The sequence below is a fragment of the Pieris brassicae genome, chromosome Z, assembly GCF_905147105.1.
Source record: "Pieris brassicae chromosome Z, ilPieBrab1.1, whole genome shotgun sequence".
Classification (NCBI taxonomy): Eukaryota; Metazoa; Arthropoda; class Insecta; order Lepidoptera; family Pieridae; genus Pieris; species Pieris brassicae.
The window spans coordinates 12217717-12242481 of NC_059680.1; the positions used below are offsets into that span (position 1 = coordinate 12217717).

At 35.1% G+C, this 24765-nt stretch overlaps 1 protein-coding gene across 6 annotated transcripts in view; it reads left to right on the top strand.

Annotated features, from left to right (window-relative positions):
* Positions 1–2010: 2010 nt before the first annotated feature.
* Positions 2011–24765, top strand: part of LOC123718904 (eukaryotic translation initiation factor 4 gamma 3-like) — a 37035-nt gene continuing 14280 nt past the window's right edge. The window contains exons 1-16 of one of the 6 annotated variants that reach the window (XM_045675886.1): positions 2011–2591; positions 6685–6710; positions 7291–7454; positions 8415–8524; positions 16441–16572; positions 17009–17067; positions 17533–17652; positions 17879–17941; positions 18433–18512; positions 19069–19573; positions 21403–21756; positions 21827–22123; positions 22374–22504; positions 22782–22941; positions 23605–23777; positions 24170–24373. In XM_045675886.1, the coding sequence (XP_045531842.1) occupies positions 2539–2591; positions 6685–6710; positions 7291–7454; positions 8415–8524; positions 16441–16572; positions 17009–17067; positions 17533–17652; positions 17879–17941; positions 18433–18512; positions 19069–19573; positions 21403–21756; positions 21827–22123; positions 22374–22504; positions 22782–22941; positions 23605–23777; positions 24170–24373 (2631 nt within the window). In that variant the 5' untranslated portion in view covers positions 2011–2538. Of the gene's footprint in view, positions 2592–5383; positions 6543–6684; positions 6711–6763; positions 7052–7290; positions 7455–8414; positions 8525–16440; positions 16573–17008; positions 17068–17532; positions 17653–17878; positions 17942–18432; positions 18513–19068; positions 19574–21402; positions 21757–21826; positions 22124–22373; positions 22505–22781; positions 22942–23604; positions 23778–24169; positions 24374–24765 lie in introns of those variants that run through there. The other 5 variants (XM_045675885.1, XM_045675882.1, XM_045675884.1 and 2 more) reach the window with 5 other exon arrangements.

Sequence of the window (24765 nt, forward strand, 5' to 3'; positions counted from 1 at the left end):
TTTTTAAAAAGAGTATTGCTGAGAGGTTTCACAACATGATCAAAGACTGTATCTTGATACACTTTGGCTTAAGTTTTTACTCCTTCTTCACAAAAATTTAGTTTTGTGACTTCTTCATTTTGATTATTGTAGTGTTCTTCAATCGTGAAAATTGTTTCATCGAAGAGGAGATTTCTGTGCTTTTCACCTGCGCATCGCAAAAGAAGACTTTTGATCGATCCAATCTCTTTCATTGTAAAGATTCATTTAGAACCGAGCCTCCGGTCTTGTTTTATAATACGCGACAAAGTCCTAGCGGGAATCTTCACTTCTCTCGATACGATTTTTTGCTTCCTAATGGGATATGGACGAATTCTGGTTTTAACAGCATTAAAAGCCTTCGTAGTTCTAATAGCAAGCGGCAGCTCTGATTTTGCTATACGATAGACGAAGTGTCATTGTATCTGTTAATAGTAGGTACGATATACAGATATACGGCTGATAACAAGCTTTGAAGTGACTGGAATATGTCCGACGGCTCCATACCCACTTCCGTGACAAGGCGATCATTGCAATCCTATTTTCTAACTCCCGATTCCATATTGTTATTTGATGATGAATACGAAAAAATATGGGAATTGGCGCAAATTCCAAAATCAAAATTAATAAGTTGAAAAAAAAAGAAAAGTTTTTGTGGTATAACCATAAAACTATTGCCATAACATTTAAAAAAAGGTTTTGTGTAGCAGTATTTATGGCCAGACTAGTTACATGTTTGTGCACTTAAAGTTATATCGCAGCTAACTCGCAAATCAATTAGGTTCATCAGCTTTTGAGATGCACACCCATGCACATTTTCTGTTTACGCAGCTCTCGAAGAACAATATTAACCATTTTTAGCACAGTAACTTAAGTAAATTAATAATTAAATTTCAACCTCTTTTTGACTTTTCACAACCATAAAAATACTTTAACTGTAAGATACGTTACGGAAACAAGTAAGTTATATCTTAGTATTGTTAAAAAATCAGTTTTCTTTCAAGATATATATTAGTAAACATATAACTATTCTAACACACTGTCGTGCAGTACACGCTCCTGACGGGGGCGCTAACCTTTCGATTTAGTGTTGGTCCTTACGCGACGACGCTACAGCGAACTATGGCTCCCTTAGGTAAAAAAAATATTTGGCATACTGTAGTCATATTTAGGCCTGCCTGTGTCTCGATTCTGATCTTACCGCTAGTGTCATCATTGGGTGATCATAGTGTGATCATTGGGATCATTCAAAAATTTAATGTAAAGTAAGTGCGATACCTTAATTTGCTATTATGATTGGGTACCATAAATATGGCGTAATGTAACTAAATCAACCCATCGATGATAAAGTTTTAAACATTATAAAGATAAACAAGTAAAATAAATTTCTGAAATCTCATGTTATTTATTAACTATATATTATTATTACAAACCTACCTGGTAAGCATAAATGCTTCAAACTTCATTTTCACACTTTTTGTCAATTTGTGTCATAAAATTTAGTAGTTTATGACCTCTTTTCTCTCTCTTCTTGCTCTTTACTTTAATTTTTACCAAAGACAAAATAATATAGATCCGATACCGATCGCTTAAAACTTACGCACGGCCATTTAGCGGTATAGTTTTAAAATATTCGCTCAATTTCAACTATCCTAAGTTCTAATTTAGGAAAAAAGAATTCTGAAACTCATCATAATTGCTGTTTTTTTCTGCGTGGCATTCAATCCATCTCTACCATAGACAAACATTAAATGTATGCTTAAGTTGCTATCGAAGCTGAAGCCAATTTCTAAACGATTCAATTCTTTTCTACTTTATAAATGACTGAATACTTATTCATTCACGCAAAGGAGTTATCGGACATAGACCTGCCAGCATAGATAGCATAAATCGGCGACCATAGAGGTCGCCTATGGTCAAACAAATCACGACAATTTATTTTGACAGATAAGTGAAGTAAAACAAGCACTGCATGCGTGCAGCGTGACTCTTAAGTAGAGTATTCTGTGGTAATGTGATACGTGAACGATCGAATGACAAGTTCAAAAAATAAAATATATTATATTGTGATATTTTGCTATTACAAAACCATATTTTTAAATTTTTTATTCTTATTTAAATTTTAACAAACCACAGCAATAAATTTACAGTTAAGTGTTTAAATAATCAATTTTAAAAAACCGCGACAGGTCCGTTTGTTTATTGGTTAACATCCGCCATTTTGTACAGTCGTTTGTTTAGTGTTTAGTGACTGGCCCTGGTAACTGGTTCGTTTTATAGATACCTAGTGATGCTATATTATTAAAGGTAGAGTATATCTACATTGTGCTGCTGCATGTGATGTAAAATGTTTTTGCTGGAAACGTTGCTGACGAAGGCTCATAATTAAAACGTGCAAGCTGTCACGGTGACATCTAGTAAAGGTCTCCGTATTGCCGGATGTGTCCTAGTATCAGTAAAGGCTGAATAGCGTGCCACCTAGAGTGGTTTACGTATCGTGAGACCTATGCTGCCAACGATATGAGTGGAAACGGCAACCAGGTGCCGCTGGCACCACCGCGCGGTCCCGTACCGTATCCTTTTGTATTTACTTATGATTTATTTACGTAATGTTGTCCACTTCACAATGCGTTTGCGAAGAGTGATTGTGTGGTTTTTCATTTTACAAAACATTAATTATTGTCTTAGAAGCCAATACACGGCTTCAGAATGAAGACTTACTCATTCTTGACCAAATATAAGGCTAGAATATTCTTCTAAAAGTTTGTGTAACTCTTCAGTGGTCATTGTTGTTATAATTATTAAGTTGCTAGAAAATACTTTTTCTTCTGTTAAAACCTTTTAAGTAAGTATCAAATAGAAAATATTTATGGACACACCTGGCATAGGAATTTTGAATCATTGAGGAGTCCACAATCTTCAATTTATGAAGAGAATAATTATTTATAGAGTTTAAATGAATAAAAAGTATTGTTACAAGTAATATTGTTGTAAGTTAAAAATGTTCTAAATTATCTTTATTCTGTAAGGCGATTTCTAATGGCGAATTTAATTTAATAAGTGTGTAGCTCAAAAATGCCATGATCTAATTTATTGTAATATAACATTTTAAAATAATGTTTACATTTAATTACTTGCAGCTATGTAAATATAACCCTTCTTAAGCAGCTTGTACATTCTTTAACATCAGGTGATATGTACATAAATATTACAATATCCTTAGCTACTTGTACCTATAATAATGAATTTAAGTTTATTGTTTCCTTTATGATTGTTTCATTTCATTAAGTATACATAGGACTCCAGGAATCTTATCCCTCTTTAGCAAATCATGGTAGCATTATATAAATATACCAATTTCACCCCAGGAGGGTATCTGCACTGCTGGTGCTGAAGAATCCTCCCCTAGGTGTGCTCACTTCTGCATATTCTTTGGGGATGCGATAGGACTTAATTGCAGAGGCCAAATAAGAAATAATGCTCTTGGATATTTTGCACCATGCAAATTTGGTCACACATCTTCTTAGTCAATGTTGTAAAGCATTAGAACTCTATATCCCATACATTCTAGACCCATCAATGCTGTATTCTCTACACATGAATGTCTTGTTGACAATTCATTATTATGGAGATGGTAATGTTGTCTGAATAAAATTGATGCACTATATTTGACAACATGTCTCAATTTGAAGTTGATGAGTGGCATATTTGTTGCTAAAATTGAATTTCTGTACTAGAAAAGTTTTGAGGTGGGTTAGTAGCAACCCTGTATAATTTACCCATTCAAAGACTAAGTTTTGTTTGTTTACCCCCCAAGAAACATACTTAGTTCTTCACACAACTTCAGTATACTTGGATTAGGCATATCAAAAAATGTCAAATTCAGGCAGACATCTAAAAGAAAATAGTAGCTAGCTTCCAAAAAGCAGATAGACATCTAAACTAACACAAATGCATCCTTTAATTTATTTACATTAACTAGGACATTTGTTTCATTAGATAAGCACTCAAATACAAATCATTAACAAAATAAATAAATAATTCAATTTAACTTAATATTGTATGATTTCATAATGAACTTTTTTAATGATACAAGTAGCTTGTATCACTTTAGAATAATTGTTTACAAAACATTTGCTCACAATGTATTTTGATTTGTAAACATGTATTCAAACAATGTGAATATTTCCTAAAATAGAAATAAATTAATGGGAAGGAGCATAATAAAATATACTAGTTTATAAAGGGCTTGATTTTCATAAGTGTACAGGTGTTATCAAGAGAATTTATATTTGATTTTAAATGTTGCTTATTAAATATAGTTACAATAACAAACAGACAATCTGAATAAATAATTGTTAAATTGTAACTTTAAAATAATTATTTTATCAGTCTTAGAAGCAATCTGGATGTTAACAGAGTTCAAATCAGTGTATTTTTGTGTGATTCAGAAATAAACTAAGTTTACCTTTCAAAGGTAAACTTTACAAGTCTGTAAAACATTTTATAAAAAAACACCGAAAGGCTGAATTTATTAATAATAAGGAAGTCTCTGTATGTTCTTTATGCATTTACATTGTTAAAATTGTAAAAGTTGTTGTATATTTATATTTAAAAACCTCTCATATAATTTTAAAAGTACTATTAGTTTTTAGCTTACTGTTTCTATTGGAGTTATGGTAAGATTAGTAAGTAGTTTTCCTGTTGTTTTCCTTTCACTTATAGTTATCTATGTTGTTGGTAAAACACAGCAGACAAACATAACAGGTCATTTAAGTTGTGAGTTAAGAACACCAAATTGATAGCCTGTTGTAAAATATACATCTCATTTTCATAGTAGTAGTACACATAGCGTTTATTTGAATTCGCGTTACGAAACAACTCTTGCAATTTACTAACATTGAGTTTGTTATAAATCAAAAAGTGACGTAGTTATTAAAACTTTTCAAATCAAATATGATTGTTCATTGTTTTATATTTTTTTTAACAGATTTATATTTTTTTGTCCTTTGTCATGCTTCCAAATGTAAATTTTCTTAACATAATTTATTACTGAATGGAATATGAATTACTGTCATTCGTTACTTGTTTTTCTTAAAAGAACTAGTAAAGGGCATCTAAATCTTATGAGGGCGCCACGTGATAGTTAAACAAAGGATAGATAAGTGAAAGAAAAGAAAATCACTATCCATGTGCAGTTTATAATTTACTTGACACCCGATACTGAAATTAAATGCATCTTAACCATTGCCTTTTAAAATAGACAAAGGCAATTTGAAATGTGTCACCGCAGCGCAGTGTATTCTCCGAAAAACTTTCCCCGGCGCAACAGTCGCGGCGACCTCTCGCAGGGGCGACCGACGATATGCGAAACGCCTCCTGTGGCGATGCCATAGTGCCCTCTCCCTCTACTACCGCTCGTAACCCTCGCTTATACAATAAAACCGTGATGGAGTGAAGGGTGTACTCTGAACGAATTTTGTATATTTATTAAGATTACGCGTTAAATCGTAGTGTTTATTATATTAAGTGGTTCCCATAGAAGTGCTAGCTTTCATAGTAGTTGTTGATGCTCGGAAAATCGTCACTGATCTCACGACTGGTTAATATTTGGGAGAAGAAAAGCAGCGCCCGATGTAGCGCGCCGTTTCCATATCGATTTTCTCCTTTGCTGCATTATATTACTCTTTATATTGTGAATGCGGTCTGCAAATAATTTATCGGCACCATGCGTTATTCGCTCGGGAATTTTATAATATTGTAATTAAGCGCTGGAAGTATAAGCTAGATATTAGGTCAAATATACACCAGCAAGTACAAAATGAGAAGCAATAATTTAGTATCCAGTGTTAGATAATTTAGTGTAACGGGAGCCTCGCCAATGGTCGTGTCGCCACAGTTTTGGGAATGGTTCAACGTTTGGCTCGCTCAATTTCTGAAAAGTTTGTATCATGAAATTAAGATGGTCGCGATAAGAGGTAACAATTCGTATGGAAATTTGCCACATGGTTGTGGATACCCTGGGGGGCAGCAGACCATTGATATCTCACAGAATCTCCAGACGTCGCTGAATATGCCCCACGCCGTGGCACATACTGTGGCTGCGCCCCGCCACCATCTCGCGGCACCCCACACCGCTCCCGTGGGCAATCTAAATCACCTAGGGCACAACCAACAGCGCACCAACCGCATGAACCCCACTGTAAACCATGTTAATCATGTCACACCCGACCACCAAAGTCAGAAACATATCAACCAGATGAACCACGTGAACCACTTGAAATCAATGAGCCAAATCCGTCATTCCAATTACAATCAAGGGACTACTAGGAGCCAGACTCACAATGGACACAAGTTAAATAGCAATATGACCCATGTGGGGCACATGAACCATCCCAACCACGGAATGCAGTTGAACCATAGCCAAATGGCTCACAAGCAGGTGCAATCACCAGCTAAGCAGCAACCCAATCTTCATTCTAAAGTAAATCGTCCATCACAGTACCGGGTTGGATCTCAATCTAGTAAGTGGAAAACCACACGAGCACTTTTTTTAAACGTGTATTAAGGTTAAGAAATTTGTAGCGCCATATAGTTGTTGCGGTAAATTTGCGTGTAAGCTGTGACCATTATATTTAATGATTTCCCTTAATAAATATTACACAGTTATCCGCGGGCCTCAACACCACACAGTGAGTTGGATTTGCTTCAAAGAAGAAAATACCCTTTTTATTTAGCATGCTTCAGCCCAATGTTATAAAATTGAACCAGAAGTGGAAAATGCGGTCACAATTGCCATGGATTTTATTTTAATCAGAATCGCGTTGTGTTATCGATTTTCTTCCTTCGATACGGTTTTACGATGCATAAATATCGCTAGTATATACATGTACACACGAATGTATTGTATTAAATAAGATTTTTTTGCATTCGTTAGTTACTTTTAAGTAGGTTTGTTGTGAGTAGTAGTTCTGAAGATGGAACAAGTATGTAAATTTATTATCGCATCACGAAACATGATACTGCATTAAAGGTGGGTCGGATTTAGCGCAGCATTTTGTGGAGACAAATACTACGTAAACAGTAAACCAAATAGTATTATGTGGGTAGGGATATCGTCATATAGTCACCGTGCTTAGCTAACAAACGCAGCGGTTAATTTAAATTGTTTTATTGATGAAATGGCGCATGCAGTAATCAGTTATTTAAATTAATTTAATTTCTCAATCATCGATTTGAAGCAAGATTTTATTTGATATTTTCTTGTGTCAGTGTCTATACCAGGATCCGGAGCGGAGTGTTACCATCCCGGTGGCGCGGCTGGTCCTTCCTACATGACCGGCGGTAACGCAGCTGCCCCCGCTCCGACTATGAGAGCCCCGTCGACACCACAGCCTTCCGCGCCGCCGCAGCCTGAGATGACGAAGAATAATATGGTAAGTCAATAAACGTGTTCTTACCTTTTTAAGGCAAATTGAAAGTAAGTAGCTGCTAGGCAACCGGGCTAATGGCTGCGACCTGCTTTATTAAATAGGGTTGGTCAACTGACTATAATTTATTGGATAAAAAAGATTGAAATTGAAAATGATTCATTACGGTTTGATTACGAGTGATAGAGGCCTTATCCATATTCTATTATTTATGGAAATATATAATATGTCCACCAATTTTGTTCGATTATTAACATAATTATATATCTCCAATATCCGAAATATATAACGCAATTATGATACAAACGATTAAACCGTATTAATTTATGTTGTATATATTGTTTAAAAAAGAAAATTTATAAAGCTTTGCACAGTTCTGCGTTCCGTTCCATTTAACACCCTTTCGCTCTATTTCCATATTTTGTTATCGGCGTATGTCCAGTTCTATAACTTCGTGGTAACTCTACACTTAAAAGGTAGTAAAAAACATTGTTAAAACCCAAAAGTACCATTTTGTTGTATAATATGATAAGTATACATTTGTTTACTAGGTAACTAATTGCAACTGCATAATGAAATGAACAATAGGAATTTTAAGAAGCGTGTATTATTTAGAATTTATTATATGTATTTGTTATTTATTATACCAAGTTTGGCTTAAGTAAACAAAGTTGAAGCGATCAGTCAATTTGATGCGAGCGATGGCTGTATCATTTTGCACACGCAGATTTTTCTTAGAATTATAGGTAAGCATTGCGGTTGCATTACGATTAAAACAAAACATAAATCGATGTAACTTTCTAAGCATCGTTTTAGCGCATTCTAATGCAGTTACCATAATTCAAGCGACGAATATTATCACATAAAATTACAATTAAAAAATAATTAAATTCCAGGGCTCTTGGGGCGCCTATTGATGAATTTTAAACATAGTTATATCTAATTCCACATCCACACTAATTCCAGGGCCATAATTATGTGTCACCGCCGAACGCAACGGCTACGGCGAGACCACAGTATTCCAACTTCCAGTATAGAGCTGCTCAGCACTCCACAAGACCAGCAACCCATAACAGGTAAGGTTTTTAAATATATTAAGGATTGATGATGACTTGTCTTAATATTATTACTTTTTGTAATAAACCGTTAACGAAACCAAGCCTAGTAGAAAAATGTATAAATAATGTTCGAATGTCTAAGTGGAACTACGCGGCTGATTTTCAGCCTCTACCCATGAAGTCTTTATGACCTAAACTGCACAAAATGTGTCGCCTTATATTTCGAGAGGGTATATAAGGGATATAAGGATGGTTTTTAGGTTATCTTATAGAGACTATAAAAGTGAATAGAGAAAAAATATGGCGAGTCTGAAGAGTTAACAAAAAGAATTCAACGTCTCGCCTAAACGTTGACCCCTTGCGGGATTCGATTTGTGGAATTTGGTCAAGAACCGGTAACAATTATTAGATGATACACCAAAACCCCCACAACAAGATGGCCGCCATACTTGGTTAAAATAGCTCTGAATGTGGACTCTTATACACGAAATGTTGCAACGCGTTTTTTATTCAGTCGGATAGCATTGGTGTTAGGCAAATTGATCTCCAGTCTCCGTCTTCAACTTTCATACCATTTCCTATTTTCCATCCAGTTACAGGAAAAAATATGAAATCTTAGACTCTTCATCTGCTTGCCTAGGTACGCCAACGGCCTGGTCAAACCGTAAGAGATCCGAAAAAAATTGCAAAACACCTTAAGCAATTGATAGTGACAAAAATTAAAAGAGGTCGGAAAAAGATCGCCGTCAAACAAGTACAAATTTGTTGTCCTTCGCGCGACGAACTGAAATGTAATTTGTGTCTATAACTTGTGCATTAAATCTGTATGTATCTGGTCGGAACTAATCTAATCTTTTAAGGAAGTCTTCGATACATTTTCACATGGGACAAAATATTGTTTAGGCTGCACTTACCCCAGCGGCGCACCCTAAACATAAGAAATTTGCAGAGGGAGTAAAGTGCTTAACTTAGAATTGCGACATGGACAAATTATTTGTTGGTTTCGTTTCTTTCTTAGAATATTGTATGAAACTCCTCAGCTCCCCATGTCACTGGCCAGGGCATGGAGCGATCTCGACGCAAGGAATACTTTCTGCCTTTCTACTGAAAACGTTTGATAACAATGCTGGATATGTGACCTATTTCCCTTTAGCCCCCAACTCGCAGGCTGCATGCGCACCGAGCAACCTTTACAAAAGTTATAATCTGTATATTAAGTTTTCGAAAGCGTTTCAATAACCAACAGTTAAATATATCCTTGCGTTAGTATTTCCTTCTTTTAGGACAGTCATCCTTTTGGTAACTTGTGGATAATGTAGTTCGTATCCAAAGGCATGTTAACGTTTTGTTATTAGGTAAAAAAATGTACCTAGGATATGTTCACTATTGGCATTAAACTAGCCGTTCCTCGAGGTTTCATCCGCGAATTCGGAATTAGCGAAGACAATTAAATAGACAAATTGCGATGGAAAACTGTAATTCCCGTGATAATGACAAATTTTAACGTTAGATGTCACATGCTGTATCATGATTACATAATAAATCGAAATGTTAAGAAAGTTGCCGCTAGATCTCGCCTTAAGTCTTTCTTATGCTCTGATGCCTCGGCGATCTTTGAATAACGACAAGATGAATCAACAACTTCATTTCACCTTCAGTAGTTTCTATATTTTGAGAAATAAGTTGACATGGGAAATACGCAATAAAAATTATATTAAAGAAATAATTTTTCTTTCATACGTGGACCTCTGATTAATACGAACTTTGTTATATGTAGGTACATTGTAAGAGTATGGCTAAACCAATTGATACTTTGTAAAAGATACCTCTGTAAAAAAATATCGCAGTTTCTAAGTTCTAAGCGTATTAAATTTTGAATTAGAAATTGTGTAACTGTAGGATTGTAATATTCAGCGCTGGATAACATTAAGGGTTCCTTTTTTTACCGAACATTACAGTCTTCTGTCCTGTTGTACGATTGTAGCTCAGTGTAGATAGGAAAATAAACAAAAGTAATTTATCAAACAAAGCAGTTTATCAACTTTCACTTTATCAAGTGAAAATGACGCTACTTTAAAAATACCGGTATATGCACACCGTATTATCCAAACGTTGCCTTTGCTACTCCATGTTTAGTATGCTTACGTACGTACTTTAAGAGTTATATGGATAGGATAAACATAAATAACGATCAAAAATCAGATCTTGTACGTAGTGTATCTTTATAGTGTAAATTTCATAATGAAATCCAAATGGAAATGCAATAAAAGATAATAAACCAGCGACATAGTTGTTTGCTGCAGCTTATCTATGCGTCATAATTAAAATATCAATAAAAATAGTTAATGTGAGTTATGTTTTTAACTAATTAAGTGTTTTCCTTGCATTACCAATTTATTTACAAATAGTCTATGGAAAAAAATTACTTAATACCAAAACATCTTGACATGTATTTGCTAATTCTACGTAAAATCTCATATTTTAAAAAGATAATATTACATACAATAATAAAGTACCAATTTTATGAAAGTTAATATTGACCAGTGTATATACGAATCGAAATTACTTAGTAACCCTTTTTGCTTTTGAATAATTCAATAAATCTTTAAGTGACCCATTCCACGATACGACGTTGCCACTCTTGCTATCAATGCGTCGCTATTGAAATCTAATAAAAATTTGATATAGTTTCTGTTTATCAGGGCCGGCATCTCACTATAGCCAAAGTTTTCGGTATGTTTTTTTTTCTTCGGAACATTGCTGGTCTATTATTTTGTTTTTGGTAGTGGTGTGATGTAGCAACGTATTAGGTATAAAAATAAAACCTAAATTACAATAAGCTTTCAGTATGTTAAGCAGTTTATCTATCTAAATGAACACCTGCAACGTATACGTCTGTTCTTCACGTTTATTTATTGTAATTACAAGTGCTGCTCTCAGGGGAAACTCAATTATTCTATTACGGGGAATCAAACTCTACTTTTGCTGTTCCAGTCCTATTCCATTCCAGCCTTGAGAGTTCCTTGTTGATACGTGACGTTCGGCGTTGCCGTGCTGGACTTGGTTCCAAGGCCTCAGAAACTCTGTTGAGTCTAATCTTCAGACTCTACTTCTAGTAGTATTTGTAGCGCGAGCTCTGCGAGAACTTTCCGTGCATATTTATAAAATAAAAATAACGTAATCGAAATAAAACAAAACGTAATCGAAATAAAACAAAACGTAAACGAATCACAACGTTAACCTCTTGATTTGAAAAGTATTTACCATAGCACAATGCCCGGCTTCCACTGCGAGCGGAACGGACCCATTACTGACTCCGCTACACTCACCGCTAAAATCATCGTTACGAATACGGCGTAACACCTATAACTATTTACACTTTTTGACTGTTGAAACACAAGAGTAATAATAATAAAACTTCCTGTTATGAAAATAATTTAATTTAAATGTAAACCATTTTATAGAGAGATATACGAACGCAATAAACGGTGCCAGTGGGTTGACAGCAGTTATCCAAAAGGGATTTTTGCTTGGAATTGATTATTCTAACGCCGGGACCCAAAGTAGGTCGCTTTTGACATAGGTCTGATCACGTGTTGCCGCAAGACGTTATGTCGTCCCGACAGCGGCTTGGTAGGTCTACCAAGTCTACCCGGATGAACATTAATGATAAAGAGCCTTCATACAGGGTTAAGGCGCTGGAATGGGATTATCCTTTTACGAAATTTTCACAATGACATAGTAAGTCAGCTAACTTACCACGACGAAGTTTCATTCTAGTATTTTCTCGTATCCTGTTGGTGATCTACACGGCGCTTAACCAATGTTGAGTAGGGAATGATCTAAGGTTAGGTATCCTACGCGCAAAATTATTTCGGCTGCTAGCTGTTCTTTGGTTATTAGCGCTATTAAGAGCAAATATCGCTATGGATAGCACTGCTGATCAGCGTCTTTGGTCAAAGGGGAGTGATTGCTTTAAATCTATGTTCTCCGTTACTGCGGATTTGCTTCGGGTTGAATTAAATATCTATAGTCTTAGTATTCTATAGTCTCGGCAAAAGGTAATCCTTGAGACTATAGAAACCAATTGGGTTTCCTTTTCCGATATAATTCGTCTAGGTAAGCCATAGCGGAGGAAAACTTGTTCAATCAGTACTTTCGCGCATGTCTCAGCAGGAACATTAAAACGCAAAAGTGCATAGATCGATCCATCAACTAGCAGTATCTTCCACTAAAGAACCCATTTCTCTTCATCTACTGGTAATGGTTTAATAATTCCATGGCAATCCCTTTAAATGGTTTATTAGGCACTGGAGTCTGTAGCAGTCCGGCAGGTTTAAGATGGAGGCTTTGTACATTAGACAAATTTTATTTTATTTATTCTCTCAGACAACATAATATGTTAAAATGAGGACAGTCAAATACTTATGAGAATATGTTATAGACAGGATATTAACACGTGTTAAAATCTCATAATTAAGAAGGCGCAGCGCTAACCAGCTCCATGCCCTAGCTTACTACAATCGTGTTGCCCCAATATCAGCCGGTACCCAACTCCCGACGTGACGTATCGAAGAAGTCAAGCGAATATACAATGTAAATACAAAAATAGCAATGAGGTTGCTAAAACTCGGCGAAATATTTAATAATAAGAGTTTTATTGTTAATCTGATACAATCTGTTAACAGGACCATTATACGTGGAGCACAAACGTAGGACAGTCGTTATAATGCCTATTTGATTCTAGTCTACCAATGTCACAAGCCTTAAGATATTTTGAAACAAAGGTGCGCTATTACGGAAGTAATATCGTTCCTTCTTCGAGTGTGTTCTACACCCAAATGTCCAGCGGTACCATCATGATATTCTTTCATTAATTCTTCAGGCAAGGTTGTGGTAACAAGTTGAAGTTCTTACGATTCTCCATCAGGCTCACAACGATACTATATTCCAAGAGACATGTATTTAACCTCTATCCGACCAATACATGGATATGGATGCAGTTATTTTTTTCAAAATCGGCGATAAGATCCTCAACCTCTGATCCTCAGGTTTACGCTGTGGTAGGTCAACTATGGCTGGCACTAAAGGCGTTCGCGTTATGACAAAAAAGGGCACACAGATACCTAAAAGAATATTGACATATAAAATTGATTTAATGTAAAGTGGCGTTGTTCTTTTTCGAAAATTAGACGATTATAACTGTGCGAACGTAGGCGGGCTCCAAGAGTCAGCCTTAATCTGTGGCCTCTATCCAGGTTGCAGTGATGTCCATAACGCACGTTGCAACTAAATGGGCCAGTATCATGGACAACCCTCTTAATTCCATATGGTCGGTCATCCAACCCTACACACGTACCTTTGTATGTTGAGACCGCATCTATGAATCGTTTATCGCTTGATTTCCCTCCATCGAACCTTGTCCATTTAGACAAGTTGGCATTGAAATAATTAGGTGTATTAGTCGCGGCTTCGAGTCGACTTAATCGACAGGTTAAATAGACATATCAACAAAAGAAGTTGATCCGTAGACATGGTGACGGGTGTAGCTCCAGCGATTGGGGCAGCGATAGTGTATCGTACGAAGGGCTAGCGCCGACCGTGGGTTGCGTGGTGATCGGCGGGGATTGCGAAACACTGGACATCATCATCATTTGAGACGCACTTGATGGCAGGATATGTGGCAACGGTACCGGACTCGGCCGTGGTGTCGATAGCGTATGGGTTTGCGCATCGTTGCGTATTGGAATAGGCAAACTCGCGTCCTGAGACAAAGACTCGACGATTCCCACTGGAATCGCAGCACGCAACCTTGTTAACACCATTTTGACTTTGGATTTAAACTATTACGCGATACCTATGATCATTATATAAAGTTTAGCACTCACCGTTAAAAAGTCTAACCATGCGAAACAAAAAGTACAAAACGAAATTTAACACAATTAACATATACAATGCCAACTTTAAACATAGATAAAAAGTTAACGCGCCGAAGGAATGCGGGCGTTATGCTTCGAAGAGGACCTAAATGCAACTGACTCGCAAGTGAACCGTGATGCCTACTACAAAATACTCCCCCGTAGTAGTTACCCAATAATTAAGCTTAATATACATTGTATAGAATTGTGCGTCTTTTAAATAAATCTTCTTGAATATTGGACCCCCTTAAAACACCCTGGACAACTGAATTCTTCCTAAATTTGGGGGGATAAGCTAGCACCACTGAACTGAAATATTACGCTCGAGATAGTTCAAAAATGGCGAAATCCTTAAAAGTGTCGTCATTGGTCGCCTCCGTAACATAGATATCGCGCAGGCGCAATGGACGGTGAGAGCCAATCATGTGACGGCAGTTTTCAAATAAAGGATTTTTGCTTCGCATGGTTCTAACAGCAAGCAAGGCACACTGGCTTAAGTTTTGGGTTGGCGAATTTCTATTTTTAGACATAGGGCAGGTCATGTTTTTTCAGCGACGCTACAACATATACTATAAAGTTATACAGTAGCAACGGAATCAAAGAAACTGGTCACGTTGGGTACGTACGTCAGTTAAATCTTTTTACGCACTCATGTATCCGAGCTTATTTGTTTTTCTGGGCTATAAAGTCCTCAGTGTATGTAATTCTATAAAGAACAAACAATACGCAAACATTATGAAAATGTTCATCTAACTACAAAATTAATGTTTTTTTTACGTTACACGATAAATTTGCAGGCGGAAATTTTTGATATTCGTATAACTCTGCAATGCCCTCATGTATCTTTCACTCCTGGGTGACATATTAGGACTAGTCATAGACTGTATTTTCTTCTATATTTTTGTATTCTGGGCCGTAAGTGTATTTTCCGACGTCATCACACGATACGTTTATTCCGTTTTTACCCCGTATAGGGTAAATATTTACAAAGTTCTTCATGTCGTGTTTCTTTATACCTAATGAGCAGCGTAAAAGACAAGTTTAAAGCTTGGTTTATGGGCTTATTACCATACAAGCTTTAACACTTTTGCGCATTAAATAGCCGATAACAGTAATCCATTATGACGCGATTTCCTACGAAACGGTCTAAATCTACCGTTTTAAATACCGCGGGATAATGTATGTATTGGCCTAACGGAGAGACTTTCCAAATATTGATATAGACTATTGTTTTGCAATTTTAGCCGTTTTTGTATGTTTTCAAGTGCTCAGTTTTTGTTATATTGTTTTCAAAGGAAGCTTTACAAATAATTTATTGTCGAGACCATGAAAGTTACATATCACCCTTTCAATTGTAGGAATTCTGAAAAGTTTGAAAGTAAATTAAATTGTGTTTTTCAATTTACCACGTGATGAAAAACAAGGCTACCCTATTGTCAGTATGTCAACGGGTTTTATTTGTAATAAAAGGGGGGAAAAGATAATTTTGTTGATTTTTTAAATTCCAACCAACTTTATCTTCAAGTAAATATAATATTCGAGATAAACTGATTAATTCAATTCGATAAATAAAATAAATAAATCAGTGGCTCTATCACTTTAGGTCTGGGCCCCAGATTTCTGTATCTGCAACACTATAGGCAAGTAGTTGATCGGCCTATGTTTGACACACGCCGTCCACTTTTTAGGTGTATGGCAAGCCGTTTTCCTCACGATGGTTTCTTACCCGTTCGCGCGACAGTTATTTGAGCACATAGTTAGAAATTCACACATAGCCGGCGATCGAACCTTCGTAGGTTCGGTTCAGGGATGTGATTTGCACGCTTAATTCACTAGGCCAACACTTCTTAATGTTCGGTTGATAAACTAATCTTCGCATGGCTAACAGTTTAATTCTTGGCACCTTTGAGTCATGGCTTCGACTGTCCAAAATCGATTCAGTAATTGAGTATTGGGGACATCCAAAGGTACCTAGGTTAGTAATGTTTTATTTTAATTTATATACAATTTTTACAGGCAGCAGCAGCCTTATATGCCAGGGTCGGCGGGTACGGCTGGTGGACCCGTGATGTACCATCCAACTTTGTTATTCCCAACCGCTCACATGTCAATACCTCAGGGTTATCAGCCTCGGTCCACGAATCCTGGGTGAGATCTATTAAAATTCTTCTTAAATAATATAAAAATAGACATGCAAATGTCATAATAATAAGTTAAGTTATTTATAATTGTTGTCAAACGCTATTTTCCATCTATCTTACAGAGTTATATTAAAAATCTCATATAAAACTTAGATTTCTGTATGTGCTTCGTGATTATTTTTCCAATAGGCAAGTAGGTGACCAGCCTTCTGTGCCTGACGCACGCCGTCGACTTTTTGGGTCTAAGACAAGCCGGTTTCCTCACGATGTCTTCCTTCTCCGTACAAGCGTGTGTTAAATGCGTCTGTAGAAATTTCGCCAGGGATGAGAAACGAACGCTCAGGCCACTTGGCCAAATACTAGTTGATTAATGAGAACCATAAAAGTTCCACTGACTTTTATTTCTATGTTGTATGTTTAATTAATAACTGTATTATTTTCAGATACTATCCATATATGTCATATGTATACCCCAACACCAATCCAAGCCACGCCTCGCCTTGTGAGTAATAATTACATTTCTTTGCTAATATCTTACAATATAGGCCTAATTATAAAACGGATTTTTGATTACTAGCCGTCGAACTACGTCTTAGATACAAAAGTATCATTCTTTTAAAAAATAAATTGTAAGAATTTGGACAGTTTTTATGCTACTTACAGGGTGTGACTGTAATGAAAGTAAAGTATTTCTGATTTTTTATTCTTAAATCAATAAATAAACATATAACTGTAAATTCATTCTCGAACACACAAAACTTTCATCAGTGTAATTACAAACACACATACTGAAAATGTATATATGTAGTAGTAGTATGCCTAATATGCTACTGTGAACTCATTCTGCGAACATATAAAGATATAGATAGGAAGTGCTTTGATAAAGGTAAAATAACTAATAATTATCCGATATCATATTTTTGTATGATTATTGGTGAAGATACTAATGGTCTATATGTTTAACCAGTGACTTACTCACCAGACTACTATAACGGTCAAGGTGTTGGGAGTAACGCAGCTCGTCCACCAGGTCCGCTAGTGCCTCCGGCACATCCGCCCCAACAACAATCCCATATGACCCTACCCGGTATGTATAAAAGTTATTTTAGTTAAATAATAGATTGCAAGGATTTTTTTAGCACAAATTAAAGATTATAATATTGAAAAACTATTTAGACATTCATTTACGTATATCGTTTACGCGATGTAATATATTTTTTTTTAATTCAAATCAGTTCTTTGAGTTTTGTATTAATATAGACGTCATGGGTACATTATATGTAATATAGAGCGAACGAAACCTTTTTTTACAGGTATGCGCATTCCTCCCGCAAAACGTACCTCGCGCCGGGTGCCAATAATTAACCCAGTCACTAGTAAGTACTTCTCAGTCGCTAACTCAGTAACGTAACTCACTCACTCACACCTGAAGTAATTCTTCATCAGACGAGATATCCTTCGATCCTTGCCTTTCCTTGCCAATATCTGGGCGTTTCTAGATATCTTCTCGGTGGCTTTAATGTTGGGTTTGGGTACCTGTTTTCTGACATTTGACCCTCCAGCATCTATCTATCTTTCTTTTTAATTGTGCCTACAATTTTCATTTCAGCATTAACTTATCCTGTTTTTTGGTCAAATTCAAAGTGATTACCAGTAATGTTAAAAATTAATTGTATGTTATCTGTCTTAAAAGAGGTAATTTTTTTAATATTTATTGTACACGTTTGGATTATGTTGTGTAATTTTATGAGCACGTGAGTTTGTACAATATTTGTATCGTGCAGATTTTTTATTGGCACACATAGTTATGTTTATTTCGTTATAAGCCGTAAATCTTCTTAATGAATAAAATATTTGTTTTTCACAGGGCAAGATATATTTTCTGAAGATTTATTTGCAACTGAAAATGTTAGTGAGAATTCGAGTGAAAGGCAGACGCCTCTAGCGGTATGTGTTTCTATTTTACAATTATACTAAGAATAGAATTAGTAATGTTTTAATCGTTTGAGTGCCATGGGTTATTACTCACGTATGCCTAAAAGTGCCAAGAGAAATCTATTTTGACTTCTTGGCACTCAATACTGTTAAAATAATTAGCCACGTTTATTAAAAAGTGTCAAATAATGTTTACTCGCATATATAAAATCATACAGTGACTCTATGCTGACGTTGTATGGGCAAACAATGTCTAAATCTTTTGAGTCACAGTTGTTCGCCAGTGGAATTTTCTATGTACTCAATTAACACTTGCTTCTACGCCGAAGGCATCGTGATAACGCTGGCATGTTTCAAACATAAAAATCTATGAAATATGTCAGACACTGGCTGATCACCTACTTTATTATAATATAATAATGATCCAAGAAACAAATGCAATCCGTGGCCAAGACCCATATAGGGTTGCAGAGCCACTGGATTATTATTACTAGAGAATTTTGGTTCGACTTTGCGCTGTATTTGTGTTTATATATATATATATTTAACTAATGTTATATGACATCAGGACAACTCGCAGAGTATCGTGGAAGAGTTTACACGGATGGTTAGTAAAGCTGCCAACGAGCCATCTAGCGGCGAGACTGCCAAAACAAACCATGTACCAAAATGTAACGAAGTGCCTGCTATGGCCAGCCCCGAGCAACCTCAAAACGCAATAAATTCTAATAATAATGTAAAGTCTGAAGTAGTTAACGATAATATAGGATCCGATGTGGAAGTTGATACGCCCATCGTGTCGGCGATATCCGACAGTCCTGTTATAGTGCCTAAATTGACAAACACGAAACACCAAAAGATTAGTGAAAACACCATTGTAATAGATAATAAACAGAAACCGAAAGCAAAAAAACCAAATGTGCCTCACAACGAAACGGATAAGCAATCGGATGTAGTGGTCCTGACTACAGATATGTTACCCCCTCAACCCCAAAGAATCAGAGAACCCAGAGTCAAGCCTTCAGAGGAGAAGGAAAAGCCGCAGGAGGAGTCAAACACAAATGGCCCTATTTGTAAGTAATTTTTATTTAGTTGCCTTTAAACAGTACAATCAATAAAAAATAATATGAGAGAATAATTCGTACATATATCCACCCATTTTTATGTGGGAGAGACGAGGTTGTTTTATCATTTTAATTGTTTTGTTATTGGAAATATTTTTTATGGAATCAACTTCAGCTAAAAGTATTCGTGTAAATAAATAAAAAAATACGGTCAACCCATAATGCCGAATATATTTTCTATTTTAACTGTTAGAAAAAAATAAACTTATTGCTATTTACTAGACATTATATCAATTAATTTAGTTATATTCACAAATAATATTTAAAAAATCATAGTACATCCTTTACTTTCATTCTAGTGCGTGAATTTTGTACTCATTCCCTTAAATGAATTTCCAAAGATTTATCTATTCCCTTATGGGAAGAATGGCTTCCCATCGAAAAAATATAGGTACTTTTTCGATGTGTTTGTCATTTGACGTATTAACTGTCAAAGTAACCTTACAATGATTATATATTATGGTGTAAGGTATAGGATTATATACATATAGATCATAGCCATTATTAGCAGTTATATTTTGTTTACGTTTTATAAACCAATTTAAAGATTGCGCTGTAATAATTGGATATATACTCGGAAAAATTATATACAAATCAGTATTTATGTATACGGCAATAAGATGGGCGACAGCTGACGATCAATTCCGGACTTGCGCATAAGACAGCGCTAGTGTGTACTCTGTGCTTGAGGTCATATGTCGCGCATGGAATATTTCAACATGGCGCCTGCTAATTCAGTCACAGCAGGACTTGCTGATTTTAACATTTTTTAATAGTATTTTAATTTTTCAATATTTTTATGAATTGACTAATATATTTTTTCTAGAAAATTTTATATATATAAGTGTTTATTATAAGTGTCGTCAAAGATTTATATAAATTAGCAATCAACTACGACTTCCGTATTACATATACTAGTAAAAAGTTAAAATTTGCCAAAAAATTGTTAAAATATATTTACCAGGTTAGTACAGTGTCCAATTTAAAATACCTACGTGTGAATATCACTCGTCTCTATCTTAAGAGTGCGAATATGGTTCTGAAAAGTTATATGTGTGACAGAAAATATATAACCAGGGCACCTTTTATGTTAATTTCTTACCCTTCAATCATTTTCTGTTTATTGTACCTGGCTGACAAGTTGCGACACTTGTGATTTACATTAGCCTGGCATCTGGGTCATACCTACAAAGAGCTACTTATGATTGCTTGTTAATTTTGTTAGCAATGCTTAAAAGCTCAACTTTTAAGCTTCTCAACTACATGTACATGTACTAGAGTATTGGATCTATGAAATATATATTTCAGCAATTTATCTTGTTATTGATGTTAGCAATATATCTTGTTATTGATGTTATCATTTTGCACTCATATAAAATATCTCCTCTGTTTGTATTTTTGTCCTTCAGAGATGCATCTCTACATTTTGTTTACTGTCTGTTGTAAGCAAATGTATTCAAAGAAATTTAAATATGCCTCAATAACATGTTTTTCTTAGTCTTAAAGCAACATATTATATTTTCATTCTTTTTATTTGGTTGTGAACTTATATAAGTGTCTACACTGTTTATATTATGATCAGTGGTCTTTGTGTTTCGACATCACAAGGAGCATTTTATTGTGGCTTTCTGCCTGCAATTATCAGTGGTCTTTGTGTTTTGAAATCACCATGAGCATTTTATTGTTGCTGTCTGCGTGGCAATTACTGTGTTAGTTTCTCTTTGTATCAGATTTGTCTATTATTTTCTTGTGATACTCACTAATAACTTATTATGCAGGTAACAATCAACCAGAACCTGTCAATACTAGTCACATAGTTGAATCTAAGTTAGTTAGACAAAATGAAGTGAAACAAGAGACAAGATTTGAGACTGAAACCGAAACTTATAAACAAGTTGAACTCATAGTTAATACTGAAGAGACATTCCCTATATTACAAACGCCTACTGCCTCCCAATTATTGTCTAGTATTGAAAAAGTAGCCCAAGAATATGTGTCACGTCCTGAAACTCCTGAAGAAGAGAACAGCGTATGTCTCGCCCAAGCCAAGCTCACACAGAGCATAGCAAGTGCTGCCAGAAATAACCTTGAATGTGTAATGAAAGATATAAATCTCAATAATGCATCATCAGGTATATATTGTAAAAAGAAAATTAATATTTAAATTATTTATAAAAAATTTAATGTGATTTCTTTTTATAGATCCTGATACTGCAAATGGTAATATTACTGAGATAGCCGAGACTGTAAAAGAAGACATGAATAAAAACGAGAAACCCACAAAGAACTCTAAAAAGAAGCAAAAAAATGTTACTGTGGAAGTAAATAAGAATTCTGGCACTGAGCCTAGTGCCAAAGAGACCTGTACAAATGGAAGAGATGAGACTGATAATTTAAATGTAGTAGAATCAGATGTTATTCCCTTGTCGGAACCCGTGACACCTGAGCCGACTAAACCAGCAGTGCCTGTATTTACACTTAAACATAAATACAGTGAAGGTAAATCATAAAATTGCAAATAATATAAATTGACTTGTAATTTAATAAAGGGAAAAACTTCAAAAATATATTATAACTTTTACTTATGTTAGTACATGCTGTAAAGTAAAATGGTGTAATTGACAATATTTTTTTAATATGACATTCTTAAACATAATACATAGTATCTTTAATAAAATGAAAATTGACAATAAAATGTAGTATCCTCTTTTAGAGGAACACTATAATTGACTCTACTACCCTGTTTTAGATCAATGGTCCCCTTTTAATCCTAATGGAAAGAAAACTTATGATATAACACTACTCAAGCAAATGAGGGATGATCCATTGTGCAAGAACAAACCAAATTCACCACTGCTCGAGTCTTGCAATCTTCTACGGGTAGGTTTGCAACAACGCAAATTCAATACTATTTTAATGACTATTATGGTGTATTGTTCCCAGTCATATAAAAACTATAACAAATTTGTGTATTAAGGCTTTCTCTGAAAATTCTTCTGTTATGAGCATTTTGATCTAATGCAATATTTTTCCAGTCTTTACAGTTTCCTTTGCAGTATAAACACTTCTAAATTGAGTGTTAATGGAAAATCTTTACTTTCACCCAGACTTCAATCATTAAATTAAAGTGAAATTAAATGTTTTGTCTATATTACAGACAGTGCAAATTGACACAATTATGTCATTCAATCATATTCATAGACCAGCGAATGACTCCTTATTCCCCACATTCCTTAAGACTATGAGTCCTGGTAACATGAGAAGTCCTATTCTTCGGGATAACAAGAAGGACACTAGAAATGTAGGAGCACCACCAGGTAAGATATTATATATTAGATAGATTTAATTTTGATTGAAAATGATCTAATGAAAGGTAGTATATATATATTAGTGTTAGCTAATGCAATAGGTGACCTAGTTTTGTGTGTCATAGTCAATATGTCCATATGCCAAGCTTATCCAATTAAATAAATAATGCAGAGTGGTGCCTAGGCAGAAAATTGCCTTCCTCGATAAGTATCTGGGGAGGCAATTTTATGCTTTAAGCTTTCCAACTATGCCCAGAAATTATTGTCATATGTGGCATGAGAGCACCTTTGCCGGTATTGTCTATTGTGATTACATTGTTGCAAATTACAGTATAAAGCTAAAACAATTAGATTTATATTAAAAACATAAGAATTGTTTTTAGCTCAATTATTTTCTTAAGTCTAGAGTGGCTTTATGTACATCATAATCGAACGCATGTAGTCTTATAAGATTTATTCCTTATTGCTCTTAGTGTTTTATTTATTAATTTTATAAAATGTAAAGCATCTTGATCAAAATAAAATTAGAGTAATAAGGTTACTTACAAATTTCTATTACATTATTTGAGTGTGATCTTTATTAGTTAATCTTAATGAGTTAAAAAAACTTTCAATTTTTTCCCGTGTCCTAAAATGATTGGTAAATTTTTATTCTTAAAAATGGATATATAGACCGTATCTTAGGAAAAGGAAGCATGAAACTAAATTCACCATCGAGCAACAGTGGGGGAAGAAATATATATATTTCTCTCCGTGAAGAAGTGAAACTGAATGAGAGTAAAGATGCTTGGAAACCAACTCGACTAAAGAAAGAGAGTTTGAATGAACAGGAGTTGAAAACACAGGTATTTAACTTATTATTTTTATGTGATTTATTCAATTTTTTTAGTTTTAACTTTAATAATGTCCTTTAATAATAATAATAAATGTCGTTTATGTTGAATATACAGTTTAATTTACAATATATAACCTATATATTCATTTTTTTACTCCATTACGGGAAAATGCCTCCTTCAGCGTTTTCCAAAAATCTTTTCCATGACTTTTTCTCTATTCGTTCGTGCTAACGCTTCTATATCTTCTATCCACCTTTTTAGGGCCCTAAATATTATGTCACTTAGAATCTACGAAAATTACTACCAAACTAAAGGTTTGGTATTGATTTAAGTCCTGGACAAGCCTGGGTTCGATTTCCCGCGAAAGATAAATGTGATTTGTCATATATATTTTTAAACAGGAGCTGTACAAGAAGTTCCGTGGTATACTCAACAAATTGACGCCGCAGAAGTTTGATACCTTAGTTGACAAAGTGAAGTCACTCGAAATTGATACGCAAGAGCGTCTAGAAGGCGTAATAGATCTCGTTTTCGAGAAGGCTATTGATGAGCCGAACTTTTCCGAAGCCTATGCGGCTATGTGTAACAAGCTTTCAACATTAAAGGTATGTGGTGTTACAAATATCTTTTGTCTTTGTCGTGTTCTTCATTACTGAAGGTCGTGTTGGTGTTATTTTCCTCCATTCTCCCCGGTCATCGGCAAGCCTCAGCGCCTGTATAATACCAAAGACTACCATACCAATTAATATTAAAGTAAATAGACAAGTCATTGCTAAGGAAAAGCCGTTACGCTCGTGGTAATTATACATTTTGACGATGGATGTCAGAAGCTGTATCAAAATAAGAAATCATTACCTACTAATTTTCTAAAATGTTTTCTTACGGCCTGATGCCTAAGCGAGGTTGCCAATCTTGGAACAGCGACTACAACATGCAAGTGCGGCAACGCCGCAAATGTATAAGGTGCGACGCTTAAAGATTTATTGAATAATTCAAA